The sequence below is a fragment of the Giraffa tippelskirchi genome, chromosome 3, assembly GCF_054371585.1.
Source record: "Giraffa tippelskirchi isolate mGirTip1 chromosome 3, T2T-mGirTip1v1.2.pri, whole genome shotgun sequence".
NCBI classification, from domain to species: domain Eukaryota; kingdom Metazoa; phylum Chordata; class Mammalia; order Artiodactyla; family Giraffidae; genus Giraffa; species Giraffa tippelskirchi.
Genome location: NC_137277.1, coordinates 88,569,155 through 88,593,874, shown reverse-complemented (window position 1 = coordinate 88,593,874; position 24,720 = coordinate 88,569,155). Strand labels below are relative to the sequence as shown.

Here is a 24,720-nt window from a genome sequence, read left to right as displayed (position 1 = left end):
CTGTGTTCTTTAATTTTTATGACTATCACTAATTGTTACTATTAGTTTGTGAAATGATGATTTCTTGAAATGGCAAATGTGGTTCTTTTGAAAATCTGTATATTTTATTATTTTACATATATATATAGTACACATAACTATTTTTATACATTGCATATGCTTTGAAGTTGAGTGTATATATATATATATATATATATATATATTTATATACTGTAAGTTTATAAAGCTTATTATTTTAGGAAACTCAAGAATATACCCGAAATGTTGTTAGATATTGCCTTGAAGCTCTTCAAGACTGGTTTGATGCTATTAACTTCGTAGATGAGGTATGTATATTTTTGATATATGTAAAATCATTTAAGAAAAGAAGTGTTAGATCTCATTTAACCTTGAAAATAATGAATGTCTTTTCGTGGGATAAGGGAAAGATGTCAGAATAAGCATAACATCACTAGGCTTTAAAAAAGGAGGAAGTAAGAGACCAATTGTTTGTTATTTAGGAGATTCTACAGTACATTAACTGTATTTGCTTATTTCCGAGAGAAGGATATATTTTTTTATGTTATTAAATGTATATTTCTCAGGAGTGAATATCAGTTTCTTTCAGGGAGGAAAAAGTGACAGTGCAAATGTGAATAGAATAGAGGAGATTGATGGAAAAGGTACCACAACTTTATTAATTGGTCAGTGGGCATGAATAAAAGTAATTGTTATTGATAATGAACTGAGAAGAAGTAAATAAAGAATTAAAGAAAAAAGAATAAAAGATTAAGTAGAATTTGGAAATCAAACTATATATCTTTTACGATGTTTAAATGTTTGTTTCTTAAAGTGCTTTGACATATTTGCTTCTGAAAACAACCCTGGTTAAGTAGGGAAGACATTATTATCCTTTCCTTTTTTATAGATGTAAAATGGAGATACAGAGATATTAAATGACTTGCCTGTAGTTTTATGGCAAACTACAATAATTCTGGGTCCAGAGCCTACATCTCTCAACTGGTAGTATTTCAGCGATACTAGCTGTTGGCAATGGAAAGAGCTTTAGAGTTAGGCATACCTGAGTAAAAATTGTTGCTCTGCCACAAATCAAATAGCTGTGTCTTCTTGACAGTGTTTTTGTTTTAAAGCATTACCGAGTCTCTCTACTCATCTCTTTAAGAAAATACTATTAGTGAATGAGGATTGACTAAGAGGCATGTATTTCATATGTGATAAATATTTGTTCTGTCACCCTTGAGAGTGGAGGTCAGAAGTTATTGCAGTAATCCAGCACAGATGAAGTAAATAATACTTTTTTGAACTGAATTAAGACAAATCAAACAATCACTTAGAAACACAGGATGGAATAAATTTTTCCAAAAGTGTAGGCCATTTAAGAATCCTGAAATTCTAAATATCATTTGTGAGTATATAGCAGAGCAACATTTATGAGTATATAGCAGAATAGTTAGAGTCTTCTCTCATAAGAGGAAAGTAGAACATGTGTTCACCCAGCAAATATTTATTGAATGTTTACTATGTTCTAAACACTGGGCATACAGTGATGGAATGGTTCCTAATTTGAGGAAATGGAAGACAAGTAAATGGCTAATTTGATCAGAATGCTTCTGTATAAAATTGTGACCAGGGTACTATAGGGGAGAATAGAGTGGAGCATCTGATTTACCCTGAGGGACTCAGGAAAAACTTCCTAGTAGAAATGTCATTTCAGCAAAGTCTTATGGTATGTTAATCCAGTGGGAGCAAGTATATATAGCATTTGAGGCAAAGGAAAAAGCATATACAAAGGCACTGCTTATAGTGTACGAGTTTATATGGCAATAGATGAGGCTGGAGAGCCCTGTCTCTCAAGAGTTGGACAGTTAAAGGAGGATAAAACTATAGGGAGCCATTAAAGGATGATAAATGGAGAAGTACAGGGTTAAAGCAGTGTTTCAGTCAGACTACCTCCTGGCAGTATGAAGATTTAATACGCATTTAAAAACAGATTTAAGTAGATGTATTAATTAAGCTTCTTTTTAAAACACTTTTGAGGCAGCCTGATTTAAAGAAGGGATAGTTTATTATGAGTACAGAGAGATCATTCAGGGATCTTACGGCATTCTGGACTTAAAGAACTGAGTGGAAAGCTGAACAGGAGCTCTTGTCTCATGCTTTTCTTTGCTCTTTCTGCCTCATTCTTTTCTTCCCTTTCTGTAGATTGGTTTTTCTGTGCTTTTTTTTGCCTTTGTTAAACATTATCTTCCTATAATTGCCTTATATTGCAGTTTCAGCCATATTCCAAGAATCTCCACAGATGTCTTTAAATCCCAGTTCAGTTTTCAAGTGAAAGAGAACCTCATTGCCCATGATGGGATAGGGATCCCCTGCCCTGATCTAATCAGATGTGTCTACTCTAAACTTGACTGGCAGACTCCAATCCCTGTGTGTATGTATTTGAAAAGTAGGGAGGAAGGGACATTCTGAGAAGAAGAGGGAGGGTTGTGAGCTAGGCAGATACCACAGAAAGTTTCTTATAGAGGGTAAGAATAGAAGCAAAGGCTAACACTGACATCTGGGCTCTAAATGTTGAGAGCCTGAGCTAAGATTGGTTAGAGGCAATATGGAAAGAGAGGAAAAAGTAGAGGTAAGAGGTATTTAGATAATCAAACACACTTTGACACCTTATCAAGTGGAGGAGATTTGAGAGAAGGAAAGAGTCTACATTTCAGATTTGTATTACTGAGAATTTGCAGAAGAAACATTGAGAAAGATTGAGTTTTAGGGCAAAGATGCTGAGTTTGGTCTAGATGCAGTGTATTTGTGGTCCCCACAGGATGTTAATTAAGTGTTAATGTTCAGTAGATACTTGAATGTAGGGTTTGGAGTTCAGGAGTGAGATTTCTGCTGAGATTTAGTAGTTATCTTGTGTTGGCAGCTGAAGCTGTAAACTGAATAAAGTGTCTCAAATGAGAAGAATAGAAAGCTGAGAATGGAATCTGAGGAACACCTCAGTATATTTGGAAGGAGTGATAAAAAGAGTTTTTCAAGTAGCTTATTTGTGACATTGGACAAAGGGAGATTATAGAATGTAAAACTGCAGAAGAATGTGTGTTTAGCATATGCTCAAGCCTTAAAGACAAGATTGAGCCTATGGCTTAGCAATTAATAGAAATGTGTTGGGTACTGTGTTCTTTTACTTGATCCTCACAGTTGTCCATCTGCTTATTATCTTCACTTTATGGATGAGGCAGCTTAGACTCGGAGAAGTAGCTTGCTCTCAGTTTTATAGCTATAGGTGGCAGAGTCAAGGTTTGAATGCATGCAATCCCAACTTTTAAGAGCCTGCTCGTCACCACTGTTCTTGATGCTTTCAAAGGAAATTGAAGGAGATTCTGATTTAGCTAGTCAGTATACATTATGTTACTCAAATGATGATAGTAATATAGGGCAAACTTGTTTGATTTTTATTTTTGATAATGGTGAAACGCACATAAAATTTACCACCTTTTAAACCTTTTTTAAAGTATACAGTTATTCACATTGTTGTGCAACCAACCTCCAGAACTTTGTTTTGTAAAACTGAAACTCTGTTCCCAACAAACCCAATAATCTCATTTTCCCTTACTCCCAGCCTCTGGCAGCTGTCATTATACTTTGTGTCTCTGATATTGACTGCTCGCCATACCTAAGTGAAATCATACAGTGTATGTATTTTTGTGACTGGTTTATTTCACTTAGCATAATGTCTTGAAGGTTCATCCACATTGCAGCATGTGTCAGAAATTCCTCCTTTTTCTGGAAGCCAAACATTTATTACAACAACTTTCTATAGATGTTTATTCACGTGTTAAGGAGGATCTTATTCTCATACTGGTTTTGGAAAAAACTCTTTCAGGGATGGTGACATATTTCAAATCTATGACTCAATATGATACTGTATTAGCATAATTATGAGAATGTTTTGGCTAGATTTTTTTTAACAGGAGAAAACTTTACTAAAAATTTATAGAAGCATTAAAAACAAATGATACCTTTTAATGTTTCATTTTTCTTGTTTGTTTAAGAAATACAACTATTTGTGTTTGCCCTATAACAATAGTGTGACCCATGGGAGTCACAGATTGAAAATATAATTTTTAATAGTATCCACAAGGATGTCAAAGATCTTTGACATGTACTATATAGAGACTGTGTGTTCACCACTGATACGGGGAGCATCTCATCCAGCTAGGTAAGCCTGACTTCAGGATAGGGCTGTAGTCAGACCCTCAGATCATTCTGAATATAGCAGACTAGCTTCTCAGTTCCGGAGAAGGCAAGGGCACCCCACTCCAGTACTCTTGCCTGGAAAATCCCATGGATGGAGGAGCCTGGTAGGCTGCAGTCCATGGGGTCGCTAAGAGTCGGACACGACTGAGTGACTTCACATTCACTTTTCACTTCCATGCATCGGAGAAGGAAATGGCAACCCACTCCAGTGTTCTTGCCTGGAGAATCCCAGGGACGGCGGAGCCTGGTGGGCTGCCGTCTATGGGGTCGCACAGAGTCGGACACGACTGAAGCGACTTAGCAGCAGCAGCAGCTTCTCAGTTCACTACTTGTTAGCTTTAGAAAGTTACTTAAGTTTTTTAAAATTGATTTCCCTATTCATAAAATTGGAATATTCAGTTTCTACCCCATAGGGGTCTCCTGGGATTAAATTAAATATGAATAAAGTGCTTATCAGCACAGTGACAGGCACATAGTAAGTGCTCAGTGAATGTTAGCTGTGATTATTGTTTTTGTTATTATCATCACATTTGGTGTGCATGCATTTGAAGATTCTGAAATGGCTGACTGTAAAGGGAAACGTCTTCAATCCCTTGTTCTGTATGAGATGCGTCAGAGGATTAAAAGTTGAGTATATAGTTTCTGCCTTTAAGGAACTTGCATCTAGGTCTTTAAATTGGAAAATTTACAGTGAGTTTTTAAACTATAACTTCTAAAATCTTACTTTTTGATAAAAAAAGTGTAGGCTGGTAAATCAAGGTAGAAGTGTTATTTTAGCATTTTAAAACCTTTGAATTCTGTAAAGTCTTATTTGACTTCTGGATTTTGTTTCTTTCCAGCCAGCACCTAACCAAGTCACTTTTCATCTGCCACTACATCGTTATTATGCTATGTTTTTGAGTAAGGTAAAAGTTTTCATTAAATACTCTGTTCATCTGTTTCATAAACATTGGGAAATATGTATTGAATTGGTAACTTTTTTAATAACAATTTTTAGGCTGTGAAATGTCAAGAACTAGATTTGGATTCTGTTTTGCCAGATCAGGAAATGTTAATGAAACTAATGATTCACCCACTCCAAATTCAGGTATGTATTTAGGCTTTTGGGCTGGCCGGGAGTCCCTGGTGGCTCAGACGGTAAAGAATCTGTCTGCAATGCAGGAGACCTCATTTAAGGTTTCAGTGAATATTATTATAAATGTACCCATGAGTCATCATGGAAACTTAACTCATACATAAGCTCCAAAAGAAGTAGTATATAAAATATAGTGATTGTTTTAAAATTATATATTTGAACTGAATATCCTAAATACTGGACAGAATATCAGGCTTATGCTATGCTTAAGCTGTAAAATATTTTGAAATGATTGTTTATTGTAACATGATTTTATAAAGGTTGACTTTAGATGACTTCTTTGTTCAATTAATTTTTTTGTTTTCCTAGGCAAGTCTTGCTGAAATCCATAGCAATATGTGGGTAAGAAATGGTCTGCAGATCAAAGGACAAGCCATGACCTATGTCCAGTCTCATTTCTGTAATTCCATGATTGATCCTGACATTTACCTGTTACAGGTAAGCCAACCTAGTGATGCAGATGTTGAACTTCAGAAGTATCTCATTTGTACCTGTGGGATTTTAATTTTATAGAGGTGACTAAATGAGGACACAGAGAAGTCAGTGCTATTGAAAGAAGAATTTTATTACTTACATTTTCCAAAGGAAGAGGTGCATGCCATGCCATGCAGGACCAAAGGGGAAGCATTAGATTTTTGTCAGGAGGCAGAAGGAATGAGAGAAAATCCTAGATCAGAAGCTTTATTGGGGTTTCCATAGGAAAGGCAAGGCAGGGCTAGGGAAGTAGTTTAGCATTGGCTAGTTTGAATCATCTTGGTGAGCTTTGGGGCATAAAGGTTATCCCCAGCTATCTGGTACCTGCCCTGGCCACGGGGCCTAGGGGTATATTGGCTTGGTCTGTGAGTTAAATAAAGGGCAAGAGTGACTCGCATATAAAAGACTCGCTTCCAGGTAAGCTGTTTGAACAAATACGATACAGAAAATAAGAGGAATGATAAACACAAGAAATAAAACTGGGGAATTCCCTCGTGGTCCAGTGCTTAGGACTTGGTGCTTTCACTGTCGAGGGCCCAGGTTCAATCCCTAGTTGGGGAACTGAGATCCTGCAAGCCATGTGGCATACCCAGAGGGGGGAAAAAAGGAAGAAAAAAAGAAAAAAGAATACTGAATAAATAAATACTGAATACTGAGAAATAAACTTTGTGGGTTTTATTTTTATTTATTTATTTATTGATCTTTTAAAGGTTTGTGCATCTAGACTTGATCCAGATTATTTTATTTCATCTGTTTTTGAAAGGTAAGCATAGTTTTATTAATACAGGTATTAGGAAGTATTTGGAATTTAAGTTAATTTTGTCTTAACTTTAAAAAAATCTGTCTCAAATATTTTTTTAATAGATTTAAGGTAGTGGATTTGTTGACAATGGCTTCACAACATCAAAACACAGTACTTGACGCAGAGCATGAGAGATCCATGTTAGAAGGCGCTCTTACATTTCTTGTGATTCTTTTGAGTCTTCGTTTACATTTAGGTAAAAAGCACTAATACAAATACTTGGGTACCTCCGTTTCCTCCCCTTACCCTGTGGTGGTAACTGGTTTATGGAAAAAAAGGAAAGGATGCATTTCAACCTCTTGACACGATATGCTTTACCATTAATACTCCTTTTAAAATATTCTTTGAACCCTTACTTAAGGGAACTGCAAATAGCAGGGTAGTTAAACTATAGTTATATTGGGGCATTGTTTTCTTTGCCCTATGATTTTTGAAGCATCTCGTTTTTGGTAAAATAACTTAATTGTGTGGTAAGTTGTTTCTTTATAATATATAAATATTGAGATATATTAATTCTATTTTTAATTTTAGGAATGTCTGATGATGAGATTCTCAGAGCAGAGATGGTAGCCCAGCTGTGTATGAATGACAGAACACATAGTTCATTGCTGGACCTCATATCCTTTTAAGAGTTTAATTTTATTTTAGTTGTAGGATCTAAATTACAAGTAATATTTATGGATTAAAGATATATCACTTTCTGATTAAAACTTTTTTTTTTTGAGGTTGGAAAATAATATGGAAAAAAACTCCCAATTTTTTGTTTAATTCTGTGTTCAAGACCAGTGGCAGATTTGCACCTCTCAGGGTGCTCTTGTTAGACCTTGTTTAAGCCTCAGGACTGTTTGCTCTGGGCACCCCAGGATCTGACCTTCTAGGACAGCAGTAGTAAAAGGGAGCTGGACACTTGGTAAAAGGCAGCTAGGTCTACTGCATTTGTATAACCAGGCTGAAATTCATCATTAAAATTTAGAGTTATATCTTGTAATTATCAGTTTTAAACATTCTGAAGATTTTTTTCCTGAGAATTCAGTTTTAAACCAAGAGGCTTGAAGGGCAAAGAGTATTGTCTACAAACTTTAAAAACTTAAGGTTCTCTGTAAGGCCTGAGGAATCAGTGGACACTTTATTATTTTTTTAAGGTATTGTTAATAAAGTTTTAGACAAAGATTATCATGTTATTTAGTGGTAAAATTTGTTTTGTGAATTTTTGACTAACTTTACTTTGTACATTATGATTTTGTTTGAAATAATTGACTAACATTTTATGAACTGGCTCTTATTAGAAAGTCTGTTTGATAACCTTGAAGATTTTCTTAAGCAGACAACAACTTGATACTGTTTGATGATTTCATTCAGCCTTTATGTACTGTGTATCAGTGCTGTAATAGAGCAAAAGAATTCTCCGTAACTTTGAATTTAGAAAAAATTATATAGCTTTAATGTGAAACCAATAGGAAGGAATCTAGAGTTTTCTGGTTTTCTTCTTTTTGAAAAATTTGCTTAGTATTTTTTCATTCTTATTTTGAGGAGGATATTTTGTGTCTTTTACGAAATAATCTTGACTTATAAAAATCTGGGCTGATATTTAGTATACTGTCTTTGATTTTCTAAGACAAATTATGTAACATTATTTGCAAACTGATGAAAATGGAGATTAATTTTAAAAGTTTTTTTTTTTTTTCATTTCCTGAAACTGTATTCATTTGTTTTGGGGGAAATATACATCAGAACTTCTTCAGCATATAATTTATTAGTAGGCTATTAATTAAGCTATTTTAAAATAAGCTATTTTAAAACTTAAGCTGCATTAAGCTATTTTAAAAATGCATTTAAAAAAAAGTTATTATTGAACTGTTGTATTATGTAGCCCCCTTGTGGCCAGCTTTATATATTACAGCCAATTCAGTTCAGTTCAGTTCAGTCTCTCAGTCATGTCAGACTCTTTGCAACCCCATGGACTGCAGCACACCAGGCTTCCCTGTCCATCACCAACTCCCGGAGCTTGCTCAAACTCATGTCCATCGAGTCGGTGATGCCATCCAACCATCTCATCCTCTGTCATCCCCTTCTCCTGCTGCCTTCCATCTTCCTGGCATCAGGGTCTTTTCCAGTGAGTCAGTTCTTCACATTAAGTGGCCAAAGTATTGGAGTTTCAGCTTCAGCATCAGTTCTTCCAGTGAATATTCAGGACTGATTTCCTTTAGGATTGACTTTTTTGACCTCCTTGCAGTCCAAGAGACTCTCAAGAGTCTTTTCTAACTCCATAGTTCAAAAGCATTAAGTTTTTGGCGTTCAGCTTTCTTTATGGTCCAACTCTCATATCCACACATGACTACTGGGAAAACCATATCTTTGACTAGATGTAATGTCTCTGCTTTTTAATATGCTGTCTAGGTTGGTCATAGCTTTCCTTCCAAGGAGTAAGCGTCTTTTAATTTCATGACTGCAGTCACCATCTGCAGTCATTTCGGAGCCCCCCAAAATAAATCTGTCACTGTTTCCATTGTTTCCCTATCTGTTTGCCATGAAGTGATGGCACCGGATGCCATGATTTTAGTGTTCTGAATGTTGAGTTTTAAGCCAACTTTTTCACTCTCTTCCTCTTTCACTTTCATCAAGAGGCTCTTCAGTTCTTTGCTTTCTGCCATAAGGATAGTGTCATCTGTGTATTTGAGGTTATTGATATTTCTCCCAGCAATCTTGATTCCAGCTTGTGCTTCACCCAGCCTGGCATTTCGCATGATGTACTCTGCATATAAGTTAAATAAGCAGGGTGACAATATATAGCCTTGATGTACTCCTTTCCCATTTTGGAACCAGTCTGTTGTTCCATGTACAGTTCTGACTGTTGCTTCTTTACCTGCATACAGATTTCTCAGGAGGCAGGTAAGGTGGTCTGCTATTCCCATCTCTTTAAGAATTTTCCACAGTTTATTGTGATCCACACTGTCAAAGGCTTTGGTGTAGTCAGTAAAACAGAAGTAGATGTTTTTCTGGAACTCGCTTGCTTTTTCGATGATCCAGCAGATGTTGGCAATTTGATCTCTGGTTCCTCTGCCTTTTCTAAATCCAGCTTGACCATCTGGAAAGTTCATTGTTCACATACTGTTGAAGCCTGGCTTGGAGAATTTTGAGCATTACTTTGCTAGCATGTGAGGTGAATGCAACTGTGTGGTAGTTTGAACATTCTTTGGCATTGCCTTTATTTGGGGTTGATTGGAAAGAAAACTGACCTTTTCCAGTCCTGTGGCCACTGCTGAGTTTTCCAAGCTGCATATTGAGTGCAGCACTTTCACAGTATCATCTTTTAGGATTTGAAATAGCTCAACTGGCATTCCATCATCTCCACTAGCTTTGTTCGTAGTGATGCTTCCTAAAGCCCACTTGACTTTGCTTTCCAGGATGTCTGGTTCTAGTCCAGTGATCACACCATCGTGATTATCTGGGTCATGAAGATCTTTTTTGTATAGTTCTTCTGTGTATTCTTGCCACCTCTTCTTAATATCTTCTGCTTCTGTTAGGTCCATACCATTTCTGTCCTTTATTGTGCCCATCTTTGCGTGAAATGTTCCCTTAGTATCTCTAACTTTCTTAAAGAGATCTCTAGTCTTTCCCATTTTGTTGTTTTCCTCTATTTCTTTGCATTGATCACTGAGGTAGGCTTTCTTGTCTCTCCTTGCTATTCTTTGGAACTCTTCATTCAAATGGGAATATCTTTTCTTTTTCCTTTGCCTTTCACTTCTCTTCTTTTCTCAGCTATTTGTAAGGCCTCATCAGACAACCATTTTGCCTTTTTGCATTTCTTTTTCTTGGTGATGGTCTTGATCACTGCCTCCTGTACAGTGTCACGAACCTCTGTTCATAGTTCTTCAGGCACTCTATCAGATCTAATTCCTTGAATCTATCTGTTACTTCCACTGTATGCTTGTAAGGGATTTGATTTAGGTCATACCTGAATGGTCTAATGGTTTCCCCCTCTTTCTTTAAGTCTGAATTTGGCAATAAGGAGTTCATGATCTGAGCCACAGTCAGCTCCCGGTCTTGTTTTTGTTGACTGTATAGAGCTTCTCCATCTTTGGCTGCAAAGAATATAGTCAATCTGATTTCGGTATTGACTGTCTGGTGATGTCCATGTGTAGAGTCTTTTATGTTGTTGGAAGAGGGTGTTTGCTGTCACCAGTGCATTCTCTTGGCAAAACTGTTAGCCTTTGCCCTGCTTCATTTGGTACTCCAAGACCAAACTTGCCTGTTAATCCAGTTATCTCTTGACTCCCTACTTTTGCACTCCAGTCCCCTGTGATGAAAAAGACATCTTTTTTGGGTGTTAGTTCTAGAAGGTCTTGTAGGTCTTTATAGAACCGTTCAACTTCAGCTTCTTTAGCATTACTGGTTGGGGCATAGACTTGGATTACTGTGATATTGAATGGTTTGCCTTGGAAGTGAACAGAGATCATTCTGTTATTTTTGAGATTGCATCCAAGTACTGCATTACAGACTCTTTTGTTGACTATGAGGGCTGCTCCATTTCTTCTAGGGGATTCTTGCCTGCAGTAGTAGATATAACGGTCATCTGAGTTAAATTCGCCCATTCCAGTCCATTTAAGTTCATTGATTGCTGAGATGTCGACATTCACTCTTGCCATCTCCTGTTTGACCACTTGCAATTTACCTTGATTCATGGAGCTAACATTCCAGGTTCCTAGGCAATACTGTTCTTTACAGCATCAGACTTTACTTCCATCACCAGTCACATCCACAGTTGAGCGTTGTTTTTGCTTTGGCTCTGTCTCTTCTTTCTGTCTGGATTTATTTCTCCACTGATCTCCAGTAGCATATTGGGCACCTACTGACCTGGGGCATCCATCTTTCAGTGTCATATCTGTTTGCCTTTTCATACTGTTCATGGGGTTCTCAAGATAAGAATACTTTAGCAAAGAAAGTTGGAAACTAGAATACCTTAGTAAGATTATAAATCTGACTTTTAGTTATTAATTTTTTTCTTGACACATGCATTATATTCCAGAAAATCCAAATCCTAAAAGTGGTATTATTCCAGGAAGTTATAGCTTTGAATCAGTTTTATCAGCAGTAGCTGATTTTAAGGCTCCTGTTTTTGAACCTGGAGGTTCTATGCAACAAGGCATGTATACTCCTAAAGGTACGTTTATATCTATGAATGTATTTTTTCAAATATCAAGTATCAATTTGAAGGGTTTTTGAAGGCTCGTTGTGTATACTGAAACAAAATGTTTGCCTTTTATTTCCTTAGCTTTGGTTTTCTCCCTCAACTTTCTTATACATGTATGTCTTTTTCAGTATACCATGGTATTGGTTCCTTTTATTTAAAAATCTATGGTTTATGTTATAGTAAGACTTCTGAGATGAGTCTAAATTATAAAAGGAACTTTATATATGAACACCAGTTTATGTTTGTAAGTGAATGAGCTTGACATTATGACGTAAAATATATACTTAAAAACACTCTGAGTATATTTGCCCTTTAAATTTGATTTTGAAATAGTTGTCACTACGCAAAGTTTAACTTGAAACAGTTAAAAATCTATATGGAATACTGATAATGTTGTCATATGTTTTGAACATGTAATATGTAAATATGTAAATATGTAAATACATAGAAAACTTTTCCTTAAATGATTGGTTTTCTAAGGTTTTCCCCCTGAATTTGTTGAGACATGCTTGACAAAAGCCAGAAGTAGGTGAAGTTTTGATCACTTTCACATATTCATTAAATTAAAAATTTGAAGAAAGTAGCAGTTACAGGTTTCTTGCACCCCTGACCCCTGACACTTGTTGTCTAAGTGAAAAAATGATGCCCACTTTGAAATTGTAAATAACATGTCCTGTGTTTGATAAAAGGCACCAAAATAAGCCTTATCATGTGGGAATTTTCAGAGAGTTCACAAAGGTAGCAAGAACAATCCAGAATCTCTGGTTGGAATGTATTCCATTAAAGGAAGAGCACAGTATTTCTTTATTGTAGAGAACACTTTGTATCTAAAATTTAGATGAGCTTAGAAGTAGAATGATGTTCTTGTATAGTGCTTTGCTTATTAATAACATGTGATGTGAGCATTACCTTTGTCAGACTTATTCATGTTGGAGTCCTTATTAAAATATAATTTTCTATGCCTAAACCCTAATCTTCTCTCATCTAGATTTCTGGAGATAGATCCTGGAAATCTGCTTTTTTACCTATCTCTATAGGATGGTTGTCACACACAGTAAATTTTGAGACACTGAGGCAGAGCACTGGACGTTTGAAAATTAGAATCAAGAAATTGAGTATCATATTCACATATAGTACTGAATTGTATCAGCTAGTTATGTGATATTGAGAAAGTCAATTTTTTATCTTCGGATTTGACTTCTTCTTTGTAAAATCAGAGTTGAAATGGATGAGTTCTTTTTAAGCTTTTTTAAAAAAAGGGTTTAAATAAACTTGTTGTTTTGGGGAATTAAGCCTTAAATGAATTTATTAAACAAAAGCAATAAAAGCAGACCTAGTCTTGTTAAAATGAGTGTGGGTAGTGGACATAGCTTCTCATCTGTTTTACCATTTCCTTGCTCCTAAAGTTGTTGTTTGGTTGCTAAGTTGTGTCCTACTCCATTGTGATCCCATGAACTGTAGCCTGCCAAACTCCTCTGTTCGTGGGATTTCCAAGGCAAGAATATTGGAGTGGGTTGCAATTTCCTTCTGTAAGAGATCTTCTCAACCCACGGATTGAACCTGCGTCTCCTGCATTGGCAGGCAAATGCCACCTAGGAAGTTCACTCAAATTAAAGTTTACCATCTTTTAAATTTAATATATACTGAAATGTAATTAGTTATTAGAGACTCAGTGGTAAAGAATCACCTGCCAGTGCAGGAGACGCAGGAGACATGGGTTTGATATCTGGGGAGAGCCCCTGGAGGAGGAAATGGCAACCCGCTCCAGTATTCTTGCCTGGAAGATTCCATGGACAAAGGAGCCTGGCAGGCTACAGTCCATGGGGCTGCAGAAAAGTCAGATACGACTGAACGACTGAACATGCATGCACAGTTCGTCATTAGAGATTGACTTGATTCCTAAGAAGTCATCAGTGTTTTGTTTCTACTCCCTTCTGAATGATAGCTGAAGTCTGGGATCACGAATTTGACCCCGTCATGGTCATTCTTCGAACAGTTTACCGTAGAGACGTGCAGTCTGCAATGGACAGATACACAACATTGTAAGTCTGTTATATTGATTAGTATAATAATGGATATCTTCTGTTTATAGAAAAAAAAAGTCAGTTATATCACAAATGTGATAATGCTCTCATTAAAGTATACTTAAAATCTTTAGAGGAAAGAAATATTTTAAGATTAAAAAAGAATATGGCTGAGATTTATGTCCTCTAGATCTTGATCCAAAATCTGACATTAATCTGATAAAAATAAATTATAGAAAACACTAATAAGCATAAAAAATAACAAACTTATTTAGTTGCTGTTTGACCAGTGGAATTCAAAGCTTGATTTTGTGTTGTTCTACTTTTAAACCAGTAGAGGAGGCCCAAGTTAAAAGAATAAAATGGTCTCATATCAGAGATGATGGGTAACTACAAAAAGTGTGGTAATATTGCTGTGTTCTTAACAACTGGGAAAATAGTCAAAGTAAAATGAATTTTCTATGTAAATGTTTAACAAAATAGTTAAAATGTTGATAATTGCAGAAAAGTTTTGAGGATATCTTTTTAATGGAGAATTCAGTTTTGTATATTATTGTTGTAGATTGCTTTTTAATATATTATTGTATTGGTCAAAAAGTTCATACGGGGGCTTCACTGCTGGCTCACTAGTTGAGAATCTGTCTCCAGCAGGAGATATGGAGACGTGGGTTCAATCCCTGGGTCAGAAAGCCCCCCTGGAGGAGGAAATGGCAACCCCCTATAGTATTCTTGCCTGGGTAGTCCCATGGACAGAGGAGCCTGGTAGGCTACAGTCCATGGGTTGGCACAGAGTTGGACACGACTGAGCAACTAAACAACAACGACAACAAAAAGTTTGCACAGGTTCTTCCGTAAGAGTTTACAGAAAGACCCAAATCAGTGTTTTGGCCAACCCAATATTTCCTCCTGTTTTTAAACATTAAAAGGTTAATGTATTGCTGAGCATTATAGAATATCACCTTTTATTTGTGCTCAGTTCATTTGTGCTTAAACATTTTGAAAACAAGTTTAAAATGATTTAAATGTATTTAATCTTGAGAAAATATTTGTTCATATAACTATCAAAGTATAAATACAGATATGGGGTGTAATTGAAACTTCTCTTTGGCAAGACTTTGCAGTAATAGATATATGTTGAATTTAAGAACCATCATAGATACATCTGAAGAAAATTAAGTTTATAGCGTAGAATTTTAGCATGCTCTCCACTCCCCTACCCCCACCCCAAGAAAGACAAAAACAAAAAACAAAACTTAGTTAGGCATTTCTCTCTACTTTTCTGTAAAACTCTTGGGGAGATAGCCTTAGATTCTCCTTTCTTAGCAACCTCTTTATATAGTTTTGTATAGTTGTGTAACTATTTGTTTGCCTTTTACAACTATTTTTTTGCTTTTTTTGTTTGTTCTCTTATTACTTGAAGGAAGTTATTTTTGTCTCTCTTTTATATCTTCAGAATCTATCTCAGTGCTGGCACATAATAGACATTCACAGTATTGTTCATTGAGTAAAGAAATTTGAAATTGTTCATGCTGAAAATGAAAGATGGGTGGGAGGAAGCATTTCCATGGAAAACCTAGTTTGGCCTTCATAAATAGTGTTTGTGTCTTAAGTGGCTCTGCCTTTTTTCAGGGGGAGTACGTGGTAGCTTGTCATTGAATATATAAGAATTAAATATATAGTTAATTTTATTACTCTGCTTTACTTTGTAATATATTGCAATTTGGACTAGGATTGGCCTGAAGCTTTCCAGGCCTTGAAAGAGTCATTAAATACTTAATGTAATCAGTTTTACAAGTGAAATTCAATTTGACAATGCACATTTATTGAGTAAGGGCTTCCCAGGTGGCTCTGTGGTAAGGAATCCATATGCCAGTACAGGAGATGCAGGGCGTGTGGGTTTGTTCCCAGGGTTGGGAACATCCTGTGAAGGAAGAAATGGCTACCCATTCCAGTACTCTTGCCTAGAAAATTCCATGGACACAGGAGCCTGGCAGGCTACAGCCATGGGGTCACAAAGAGTCAGACATGACTGAGCACACACATATGCATTTACTGAGTGCATTATTATATACCAGGTACTCTGTGAAGCAAAGAGAACTGTAGTCTTTTATTTTTCAAATGGAAGATTTTTACTTGAGCTTTGAGAAGTTTATTTCCTTCATTTAGACACTGGTTCCCAACCAGGATGAATTTTGTCCTCCAGGGGACATTTGCCATTGTCTACAGACTTCAGAGGGCTAAAACTGACATGTAGCGTAGGCTGAGTCTGATCCCCACAACTAAGAATTTCTGGCCTCAAATGTCATTACTGTCAAGGTTGAGAAAGGTGGTTTAAACCTATACTGACATACAGGTAACCTTTTCTGTTTGTAGGTACCTTGTATTTTCTGACCTATTTTGTGTTATTAGTTGTTTAGAACCTTGTCATATTTTGACTTGTAGCTGCTTTGCATAGAGAAAACCATATTCTTAGAACTGTTTTTATTAAATCTCCCCTCTCCTATTTTGCTTTATATTTTTTCTCATCCTCTCATTCTCCTCATTTTGCTTTTGAATTCCTGTATAATGCCTTTATAGTTTCTTAGAAATATTTCTGAAATGCTGTGATGTTTCTTGGCAGTTTAAAAATCTTTGTTTTAAAGAAGTGTGTACATAAATACACATTAGCTTCATATTAAAATCATTTTCATGTAAATCTGTGAAATTTTATGCATAATCTGTAGTAACCCAATAATATTTTGTATATTTAAAATAAGTATGGATATGAAGAATATGTTTGTTTCTATGTAAAACTTAATTAATTGTTTTGAAATATATTTTGTATATGAAATATAACATCTCTTTCTTTTATTGATCTGTTTTATATGATGGCATAATTGACTGGTTCAGTTTTTATTATAACACAACTGGAAAATAACCCTAAAGTGTGGGGCTTATTGGCTATTGGTCATTTTCATCTTCTTTTAGTTTTAAGGAACAAAAGTGGTGAAACTGATTTTACTTAGCATGATCTTTTTTATTTCAAGAAGGTAATAGAAAGGTGTTTTGAAGAATTGTGGAGAAAATGAGTAGGTAAATTAAGGCTGTTGTGTCTACAGAATCTACCTGGATACTAGGCACTTTGTAGATAATCAGTAATTGCTAAATGAATGAAAAGTAAGTTTCTTAAATTTTTTTGTGCCGAGAGTTTAAGTGAAAATAAGCCATTTTCTTTGTGAGAGCTTAGGTCTTTGCTGGAAAATTACTGGAAAAGCCTTTCAAGATCTTCTCTTCAGCTTCTGTAGAAATGTCTTGGGGCCATCACTGAAAGAGGGAGCTGGGCAATAGCAAGAGGAGGGCTAAAAAGTGAAGGTGGCTCATCTCGCTTTCCTTACTCCCTTCCAAAATACCCTTTAATGGACAATTCGGCTTTTAAAGTGAAAAAGAAAACAAAACCCAACAAGAACAAAACAAACCAACAGCTGGAAAACCATTTGTTCAATTTAGTATTATATTTTACATACAAGGACATTGTGATCCAGAGAAGTTCAGTGAAATATGTTTGTTAATGGCAGTGTTGGAACTATTATCGGCCATTTCCAAAAGACAGATGTGGTTTTTGTATAGTGGTTATTTTAAATTCAGCTGGAAAGCAAATTTTTTTGAACTCTAATTTCTGATACTTCTGTTGCTTCCCATCTTGAAGGTTAATGGTTGCTGGCCCATGTTTTAAAGTATGTTTTAAGAGTTTATATGTGTCACTTTTGTCTCAAACTAGTTAGTAATTAGGTGTTGGTTTGAGTCACTTAATATTTTTTTTTCTGTCATGTAGCTTTTTGTTTGTATTATTCCATTAATGATTTTGAAAAGAGCAGTCAAATGATGTTACCTGCTGCCTTGAACAAATATATAACCTTTATGTCAGAACACTTTATTAATCTAGGCATTGCATATTTAGGGTCCTAGTGCTTAAAGCAAACAAAGAAATAAAAGCTAAAAATTGCTTTTCTATGCTAAATGCAATATAATAATTCAAACATTTTGTTATACACTATTGGAATTGTTTTAAAATTATGCTTATATGTAGCCACTATAGTATTATATAGAAACCAGTTTTTTCTTTTTTTTTTTTTAAGCAATGTAATGACACCCTCTGCTTGAATCATAGATGCAACTTAATTTCTCTAGTATGTTAATGCTAATTTTTTTTTTTTTAAGCAGAGAATGGTTTATTGCAGGACCAAGCAAAAAGAACAAGAGTCTTGTGCTCTAGAAAACCCCAAATTCCCCCATGGTTTTTAGGGAGAACTTTTTATAGGCAAAATTTGGGGGGAGGGCTACAGGGCACGTGACTTTTTTCTGATTGGTTGGTGGTGAGGTAACAGGGTGGTGTGCCAGAAATCTTGAGCTCATCCTAAAGTCACCATTCTCTACTTGGGTGGTGGCCCCAGCTCCTGGATGTATGGCTGTTGTGGTGGCCCCAGCTCCTGGATGTATGGCTGTTGTCTCCATTTCCTTCATGTCCCAGGGATCCTTCTTTTGCTCCATAAAGGTAACCATGTCTGGCTTACAGACAGGACCCAGGGAGACCAAGTACAGTTCCCATTGAGTGATGTCCATAAATTCCCACTCATCCTAAGTAAATTCTATGGCTACATCCTGGAATATCAGCAGTCTCCTGAGAAGCTTCCATTTCCTCTTCTTTCTCTTGTCTGTATTGTTTTTTCTCATCAGTATTATGTTGAGGAATCACATCAGCATCTTAAGAGTGTGCCTTTGCTCTCAACATACCCACAGACAGAAGGATCTTGAAATGCCTAAAAAGCCAACTTAGCCTATCCTTGTCTCAGAAGATATTCAGGAAAAATCAAGTCCTATATGGAGATCAGACTATGAATTAGTTCTTTCCTCTTTATAGGTATTCTTGCCTCATACAGATGTCAGGAAATTCTGCTAATATGGGTATGTGGGCTGCACCAGCTTTCCCCCTTCCAAATCTATGTTATATAGGTTTAACAGGAAACCATTTTGCCTCTTCTTGTATTTTTTTATTTTTTATTTCTAAGATTTTCTTTCCCCTACTTACATAATATCTGTTTCCCTTTAGTTGAGTCGTCTGCTGTTAAGTCTCTAGCTTTCATGTTAGAGAAATTCTTAGGATATCTAATAATTCTGGCTGCTTGTGATGAAGAGCTAGGTCTCAGTGCCTTGGTGGATCTTGTGGATCCTGAGCTTTATTCTGGGGTGATTTGAGCAGGCGGGTTTGTTGAGAAGCCCCTATGTCAGTCTCTTTGAAATTTTCTTTTTGGTTTTGTAAGGTTTCTCAAAGAAGTATTTTCAAATATTGCCCAGAATATAGTGGTCCCACTGCCATCATTCTGTAAATGAAATGGAGTCAAAGCCTAAGTATTATGAATCAAAATGCATTTGATGACTTTAACCATATATCCTCCTACCCTAAACTGTGCTTGTGTTTTACCTTCTCCAGAGATGAATTCTCCAGCCAGAATTCTGTTGGGATGGGGTGAAGCAGTTTTCATCCAGTCCTTATTTTAGCCTCCTATCTCCTCCAACTCTGGCTTCCCAGGTGGCTTAGTGGTAAAGAATCAGCCTGCCAGAGCAGGAGACACAGGAGATGTGGGTTTGATCCCTGTGTTGGGAAGATTCCCTGGAGGAGGAAATGGCAACCCCCTCCAGTATTCTTGCTGGGATAATCCCATGGACAGAGAAGCCTGGCTGGCTACATACAATCCACGGGGTCGCAAAGAGTCAGACATGACTGAGCATGCAAGCACACACTCAACTCCCAATTATTGAAGTACCAAGTGCTTCCAGTTTCTGAGCCTTTTGAGGATTCTGCAGAGTAATTGGGGTTGATTTTCAGCCTTCCCCCTTGCCTTCTTGTGATTTGGCTTTCTTAGGTTTACTAGAATCATCCACATAGCCATTTGCTTTCCGATTAACAAAATTTTCGTTTTCTTTTCCTTTTTGAATTTTCTTCATCCTGTGCTTTTCACCTTAAAAAAAAAAAATACTGTTACTATATTTTCATTGGAGTTTTGAGTGAAAGTAAAATTAAACATTTATGTTCATTATGTCATTTTAACTTTGAATGCTGAATGTTTGACTTGCATCTCTGGATTACTGGGTGAAATTGAGCCTTTAAAAAAAACTTCTTAATTTCCCTTCATGATTCTTGCATTGAAAGTGGTGTATGGATTATCTTTGATGGTTTTTTGGTTAGATTGTCTAAATTTTATTAGTTCTCAAGTTTTATTTTTTTATATTTGGATCTTTAATCCACCTGAAGTTGATTTTTTTGTATAGAGTGAAGTAGTGATTTATTTATTTTTTACCCTCTGCAGAAAACCAGCTCCAGGACCATTTACTGAAGAATCCATGCTTTTCTCACTGATTTGTAATGCTAATTCTGTCATATACAATTGATCCTCATTATTTTCAAATTCTATATTTGCTAATTTGACTACTTGGTAAATTTATTTGTAAACCTTAAATCAATACTCACAGCACCTTACTGGTTATTTACAGATTTGAGTAGATATGCAGAGGGCACCTAGGTTCAAGTGGAAAAAAGCAAAACTCTGCCCTCTTGTTTCAGCTCGTACTATAGACAAGTGTCCTTTGCATGGTCAGTTCAGCGCTATGTTTTTGAATTTTTGTCCTTTGGTGATTTTGCTGTTTAGAATGTCTCCCACATGGAGTACCAGAGTATCGTGTAGTGTTCCTGAGGGCAAGAAAGCTTTGATGTGCCTTACAGAGATTTGTTGTTAGATAAGCTTTGTTCATGCTGTTACAGTGCTCTTGGCTGTGAGTTCAATAGTAATGAATCAATAGTATGGTATATCCAGAAAAAGGTAGAGGAAATTTACTGGAAATTTACATAAAGTTATTACAAAAAGTGCTAAAGTAGCATGTATCATATGTGATTGAAGCTATGGAATCACCATTTAAATCACAGTTTAACCTTGAGTCTATCATCTAATTTTGGTTTTATTTTATTTTTATAGTTTAAAACAGAGTGGAAAATTCCCTGGAAATCCTTGGCCACCCTATAAGAAAAGGACACCACTCCATCCCAGCTATAAAGGTCTCATGAGACTTTTGCACTGTAAAACTTTACACATTGTGCTATTCACTCTGCTTTACAAGGTACAGTAGTAATTTGACTGAAAAGACTAGATTAGAGTTTATTACCATAATTCTTAAATAAAAATGCCAAAAGATAATGTTAACATAAAAGTACCATTTATAAAGCAAAGTGTATTTATATATTTAAGATATGTGAGGATATGTCATAATCACATGTATGTGAATTGTATTCTTGTAATTTCAAATCTAAGTTGGAAAATAACAGAGCTACACCATTTGTTATGGGAAACTATTCATCTTATCAGTTTCAGACAGGAATTATTATACAATTAGATATAAAGAAAAAAAACTATTGTTTCTTCTAATTAGAATTTTAAAAATTAAAAATTAACTTAAAAGTAAAAAGTATGCCTATTTGTTAACAAATTTCCAATCACTGCATATATATACTTTGGCCACCTCATGCAAAGAGTTGACTCATTGGAAAAGACCCTAATGCTGGGAAGGATTGGGGGCAGGAGGAGAAGGGGACGACAGAGGATGAGATGGCTGGATGGCATCACCGACTCGATGGACATGGGTCTGGGTAGACTCTGGGAGTTGATGATGGACAGGGAGGCCTGGCGTGCTGCGATTCATGGGGTTGCAAAGAGTTGGACATGACTGAGCAACTGAACTGAACTGAACATATACATTATTTAAATTATTTAAGAAAATTCATATATTAAATTTAGTTAGCAGACATTTTGGTTTTTTTCTTAATGTTTGAGATGTAAACAAACTTTTAGATTTTATAAACAAGCATTTAGATTTCTGTACCTCCTATTCTTTTTAACTCTATCCCATGATCAGTTTTTCATTTTACTTGCAGAAATTACTCCTGTTAAAATTTTAGACATGGGCCTCATAAAACCAATTGAATGGTTTATTTTCATTAATTTCTAAGAAAATTATTCAGTAAAATATGTTCTTTTTTCATTAAAATAGCAGAATATTTTTCTTATTAAAAGGATATTTATAGTTTTGATCTTTTATAGACATTTCTCAATGTTTGCTTAGTGCCAGATTTTGTTTCAAATGCTTTGTATACACATATATACATTATTTTAATTCTAGTGGAAATCCTTATGAGTGACAGTTCTGTTTTTATTCTCATCTTTCAGATATATTTTTTTAAAACATTTTATTATGTATTTTTGGTTGCACTGGGTCTTCATTGCTGCACGTGGGCTTTCTCTAGTTAGGGCAAGTGGGGACTACTCTTGGTTGCAGTGTGTGGGCTTCTCATTGTGGGGGCTTCTCTTGTTGCAGAGCATAGGCTCAGTAGTTGTGGCTCATGGGCCTAGCTGCTCCACAGCATGTGGAATCCACCTGGACCAGGGATCGAACCTGTGCCCCCTGCGTTGGCAGGCGGATTCCCACCCACTATACTACCAGGGAAGACCTCAGATATGTTTTTTGAGTTTTAGAGGTTAAATAACTGAATAAGGTTAAATAAGTGAATAAGTCAGTAAATCTTGATTTAAAAATTGAAGAAGACTACTGCAAATGATTTGTGTCCTTTGAAATTATATTTTGTCAACATTTTCGTTTGCTTACTATAAGAATAATATTTCCTCAAAAATAGAAAGGCAGTATTTAGTTGTTACAAGATTACTATGAATGAGTTTTTAAAAATCTCAATTTTGTAATATCATTCCTGACTTTATGATAATAGAAGAACCTTTAAATGACATTGCATTGGCAGGTCAGCTTTCTAAAAATCAATGTCAGTAAACCATTTCATCTCCTGCCATGTTTAATATTAAAAACTTTAATATAGAACATGTCAATAAAAATCCCCAGAAACCATCTTCTCTTTAATTGTAGTACCTAAAAAGGTTTTTTTGCTTCCAAAAGAAATGCAGAAAAGCAAATGACTTGTCTGAGGAGGCCTTACAAATAGCTGTGAAAAGAAGAGAAGCGAAAAGCAAAGGAGAAAAGGAAAGATATTCCCATTTGAATGCAGAGTTCCAAAGAATAGCAAGGAAAGATAAGAAAGCCTTCCTCTGCGATCAATGCAAAGACAGAGGAAAACAATAGAATGGCAAAGACTAGAGATCTCTTCAAGAGAATTAGAGATATCAAGGGAACATTTCATGTAAAGATGGGCTCGATAAAGGACAGAAATGGTATGGACCTAACAGAAGCAGAAGATATTAAGAAGAGGTGGCAAGAATACACAGAAGAACTGTACAAAAAAGATCTTCATGACCTAGTTAATCACGATGGTGTGATCACTCTCCTAGAAACAGACATCCTGGAATGTGAAGTCGAGTGGGTCTTAGGAAGCATCACTATGAACAAAGCTAGTGGAGGTGATGGAATTCCAGTTGAGCTATTTCAAATCCTGAATGATGATGCTGTGAAAGTGCTGCACTCAATATGCCAGCAAATTTGGAAAACTCAGCAGTGGCCACAGGACTGGAAAAGGTCAGTTTTCATTCCAATCGCAAAGAAAGGCAATGCCAAAGAATGCTCAAACGACCGCACAATTGCACTCACCTGACACGCTAGCAAAGTAGTGCTCAAAATTCTCCAAGCCAGGCTTCAGCAATACATGAACCGTGAACTTCCAGATGTTCAAGCTGGATTTAGAAAAGGTAGAGGAACCAGAGATCAAATTGCCAACATCCGCTGGATCATCGAAAAAGCAAGAGAGTTCCAGAAAAACATCTATTTCTGTTTTATTGACTATGCCAAAGCCTTTGACTGTGTGGATCACTATAAACTGTGGAAAATTCTGAAAGACATGGGAATACCAGACCACCTGACCAGCCTCTTGAGAAACCTGTATGCAGATTAGGAAGCAACAGTTAGAACTGGACATGGAACAACAGACTTGTTCCAAATAGGAAATAGAGTACGTCTAGGCTGTATATTGTCACCCTGCTTGTTTAACTTATATGCAGAGTACATCATGAGAAATGCTGGGCTGGAAGAAACACAAGCTGGAATCAAGATTGCCAGGAGAAATATCAATAACCTCATATATGCAGATGACACCACCCTTATGGCAGAAAGCAAAGAAGAACTAAAGAGCCTCTTGATGAAAGTGAAAGAGGAGAGTGAAAAAGTTGGCTTAAAGCTCAACATTCAGTAAACTAAGATCATGGCATCTGGTCCCATCACTTCATGGGAAATAGATGGGGAAACAGTGGAAACAGTGTCAGATTTTGTTTTTTAGGGCTCCAAAATCACTGCAGATGGTGATTGCAGCCATGAAATTAAAAGACACTTACTCCTTGGAAGGAAAGTTATGACCAACCTAGATAGCGTATTAAAAAGCAGAGACATTACTTTGCCAACAAAGGTCCGTCTAGTCAAGGCTATGGTTTTTCCAGTAGTCATGTATGGATGTGAGAGTTGGACTGTGAAGACAGCTGAGCGCCGAAGAATTGATGCTTTTGAACTGTGGTGTTGGAGAAGATCTTCAGAGTCCCTTTGACTCCAAGGGGATCCAACCAGTCCATCCTAAAGGAGATCAGTCCTGGGTGTTCATTGGAAGGACTGATGTTGAAGCTGAAACTCCAATACTTTGGCCACCTGATGTGAAGGGTTGACTCATTGGAAAAGACCCTGATGCTGGGAAGGATTGGGGGTAGGAGGAGAAGGGGATGACAGAGGATGAGATGGCTGGATGGCATCAACTACTCGATGGACATGAGTGTGGGTAAATTCTGGGAGTTGGTGATGGACAGGAAGGCCTGGT

The 24,720-nt window shown here is 36.3% G+C and overlaps 1 protein-coding gene across 11 annotated transcripts in view; it reads left to right on the top strand.

Moving 5' to 3' along the window:
* Positions 1-24,720, top strand: part of UBR3 (ubiquitin protein ligase E3 component n-recognin 3) — a 202,586-nt gene that overhangs the window by 79,075 nt on the left and 98,791 nt on the right. For 10 of the 11 annotated variants that reach the window (XR_014079020.1, XR_014079019.1, XR_014079018.1 and 7 more), the window contains exons 11-20: positions 240-326; positions 5,094-5,159; positions 5,252-5,341; positions 5,699-5,827; positions 6,574-6,626; positions 6,728-6,861; positions 7,197-7,273; positions 11,676-11,826; positions 13,802-13,898; positions 20,888-21,029. Coding sequence is in view for 7 of the 11 variants with exons in the window: in XM_081577894.1 (XP_081434020.1) it covers positions 240-326; positions 5,094-5,159; positions 5,252-5,341; positions 5,699-5,827; positions 6,574-6,626; positions 6,728-6,861; positions 7,197-7,273; positions 11,676-11,826; positions 13,802-13,898; positions 20,888-21,029 (1,026 nt within the window). In the remaining 4 variants the exon portion in view is untranslated. Of the gene's footprint in view, positions 1-239; positions 327-5,093; positions 5,160-5,251; positions 5,342-5,698; positions 5,828-6,573; positions 6,627-6,727; positions 6,862-7,196; positions 7,282-11,675; positions 11,827-13,801; positions 13,899-20,887; positions 21,030-24,720 lie in introns of all 11 variants that reach the window. The other variant, XM_081577895.1, reaches the window with a different exon arrangement.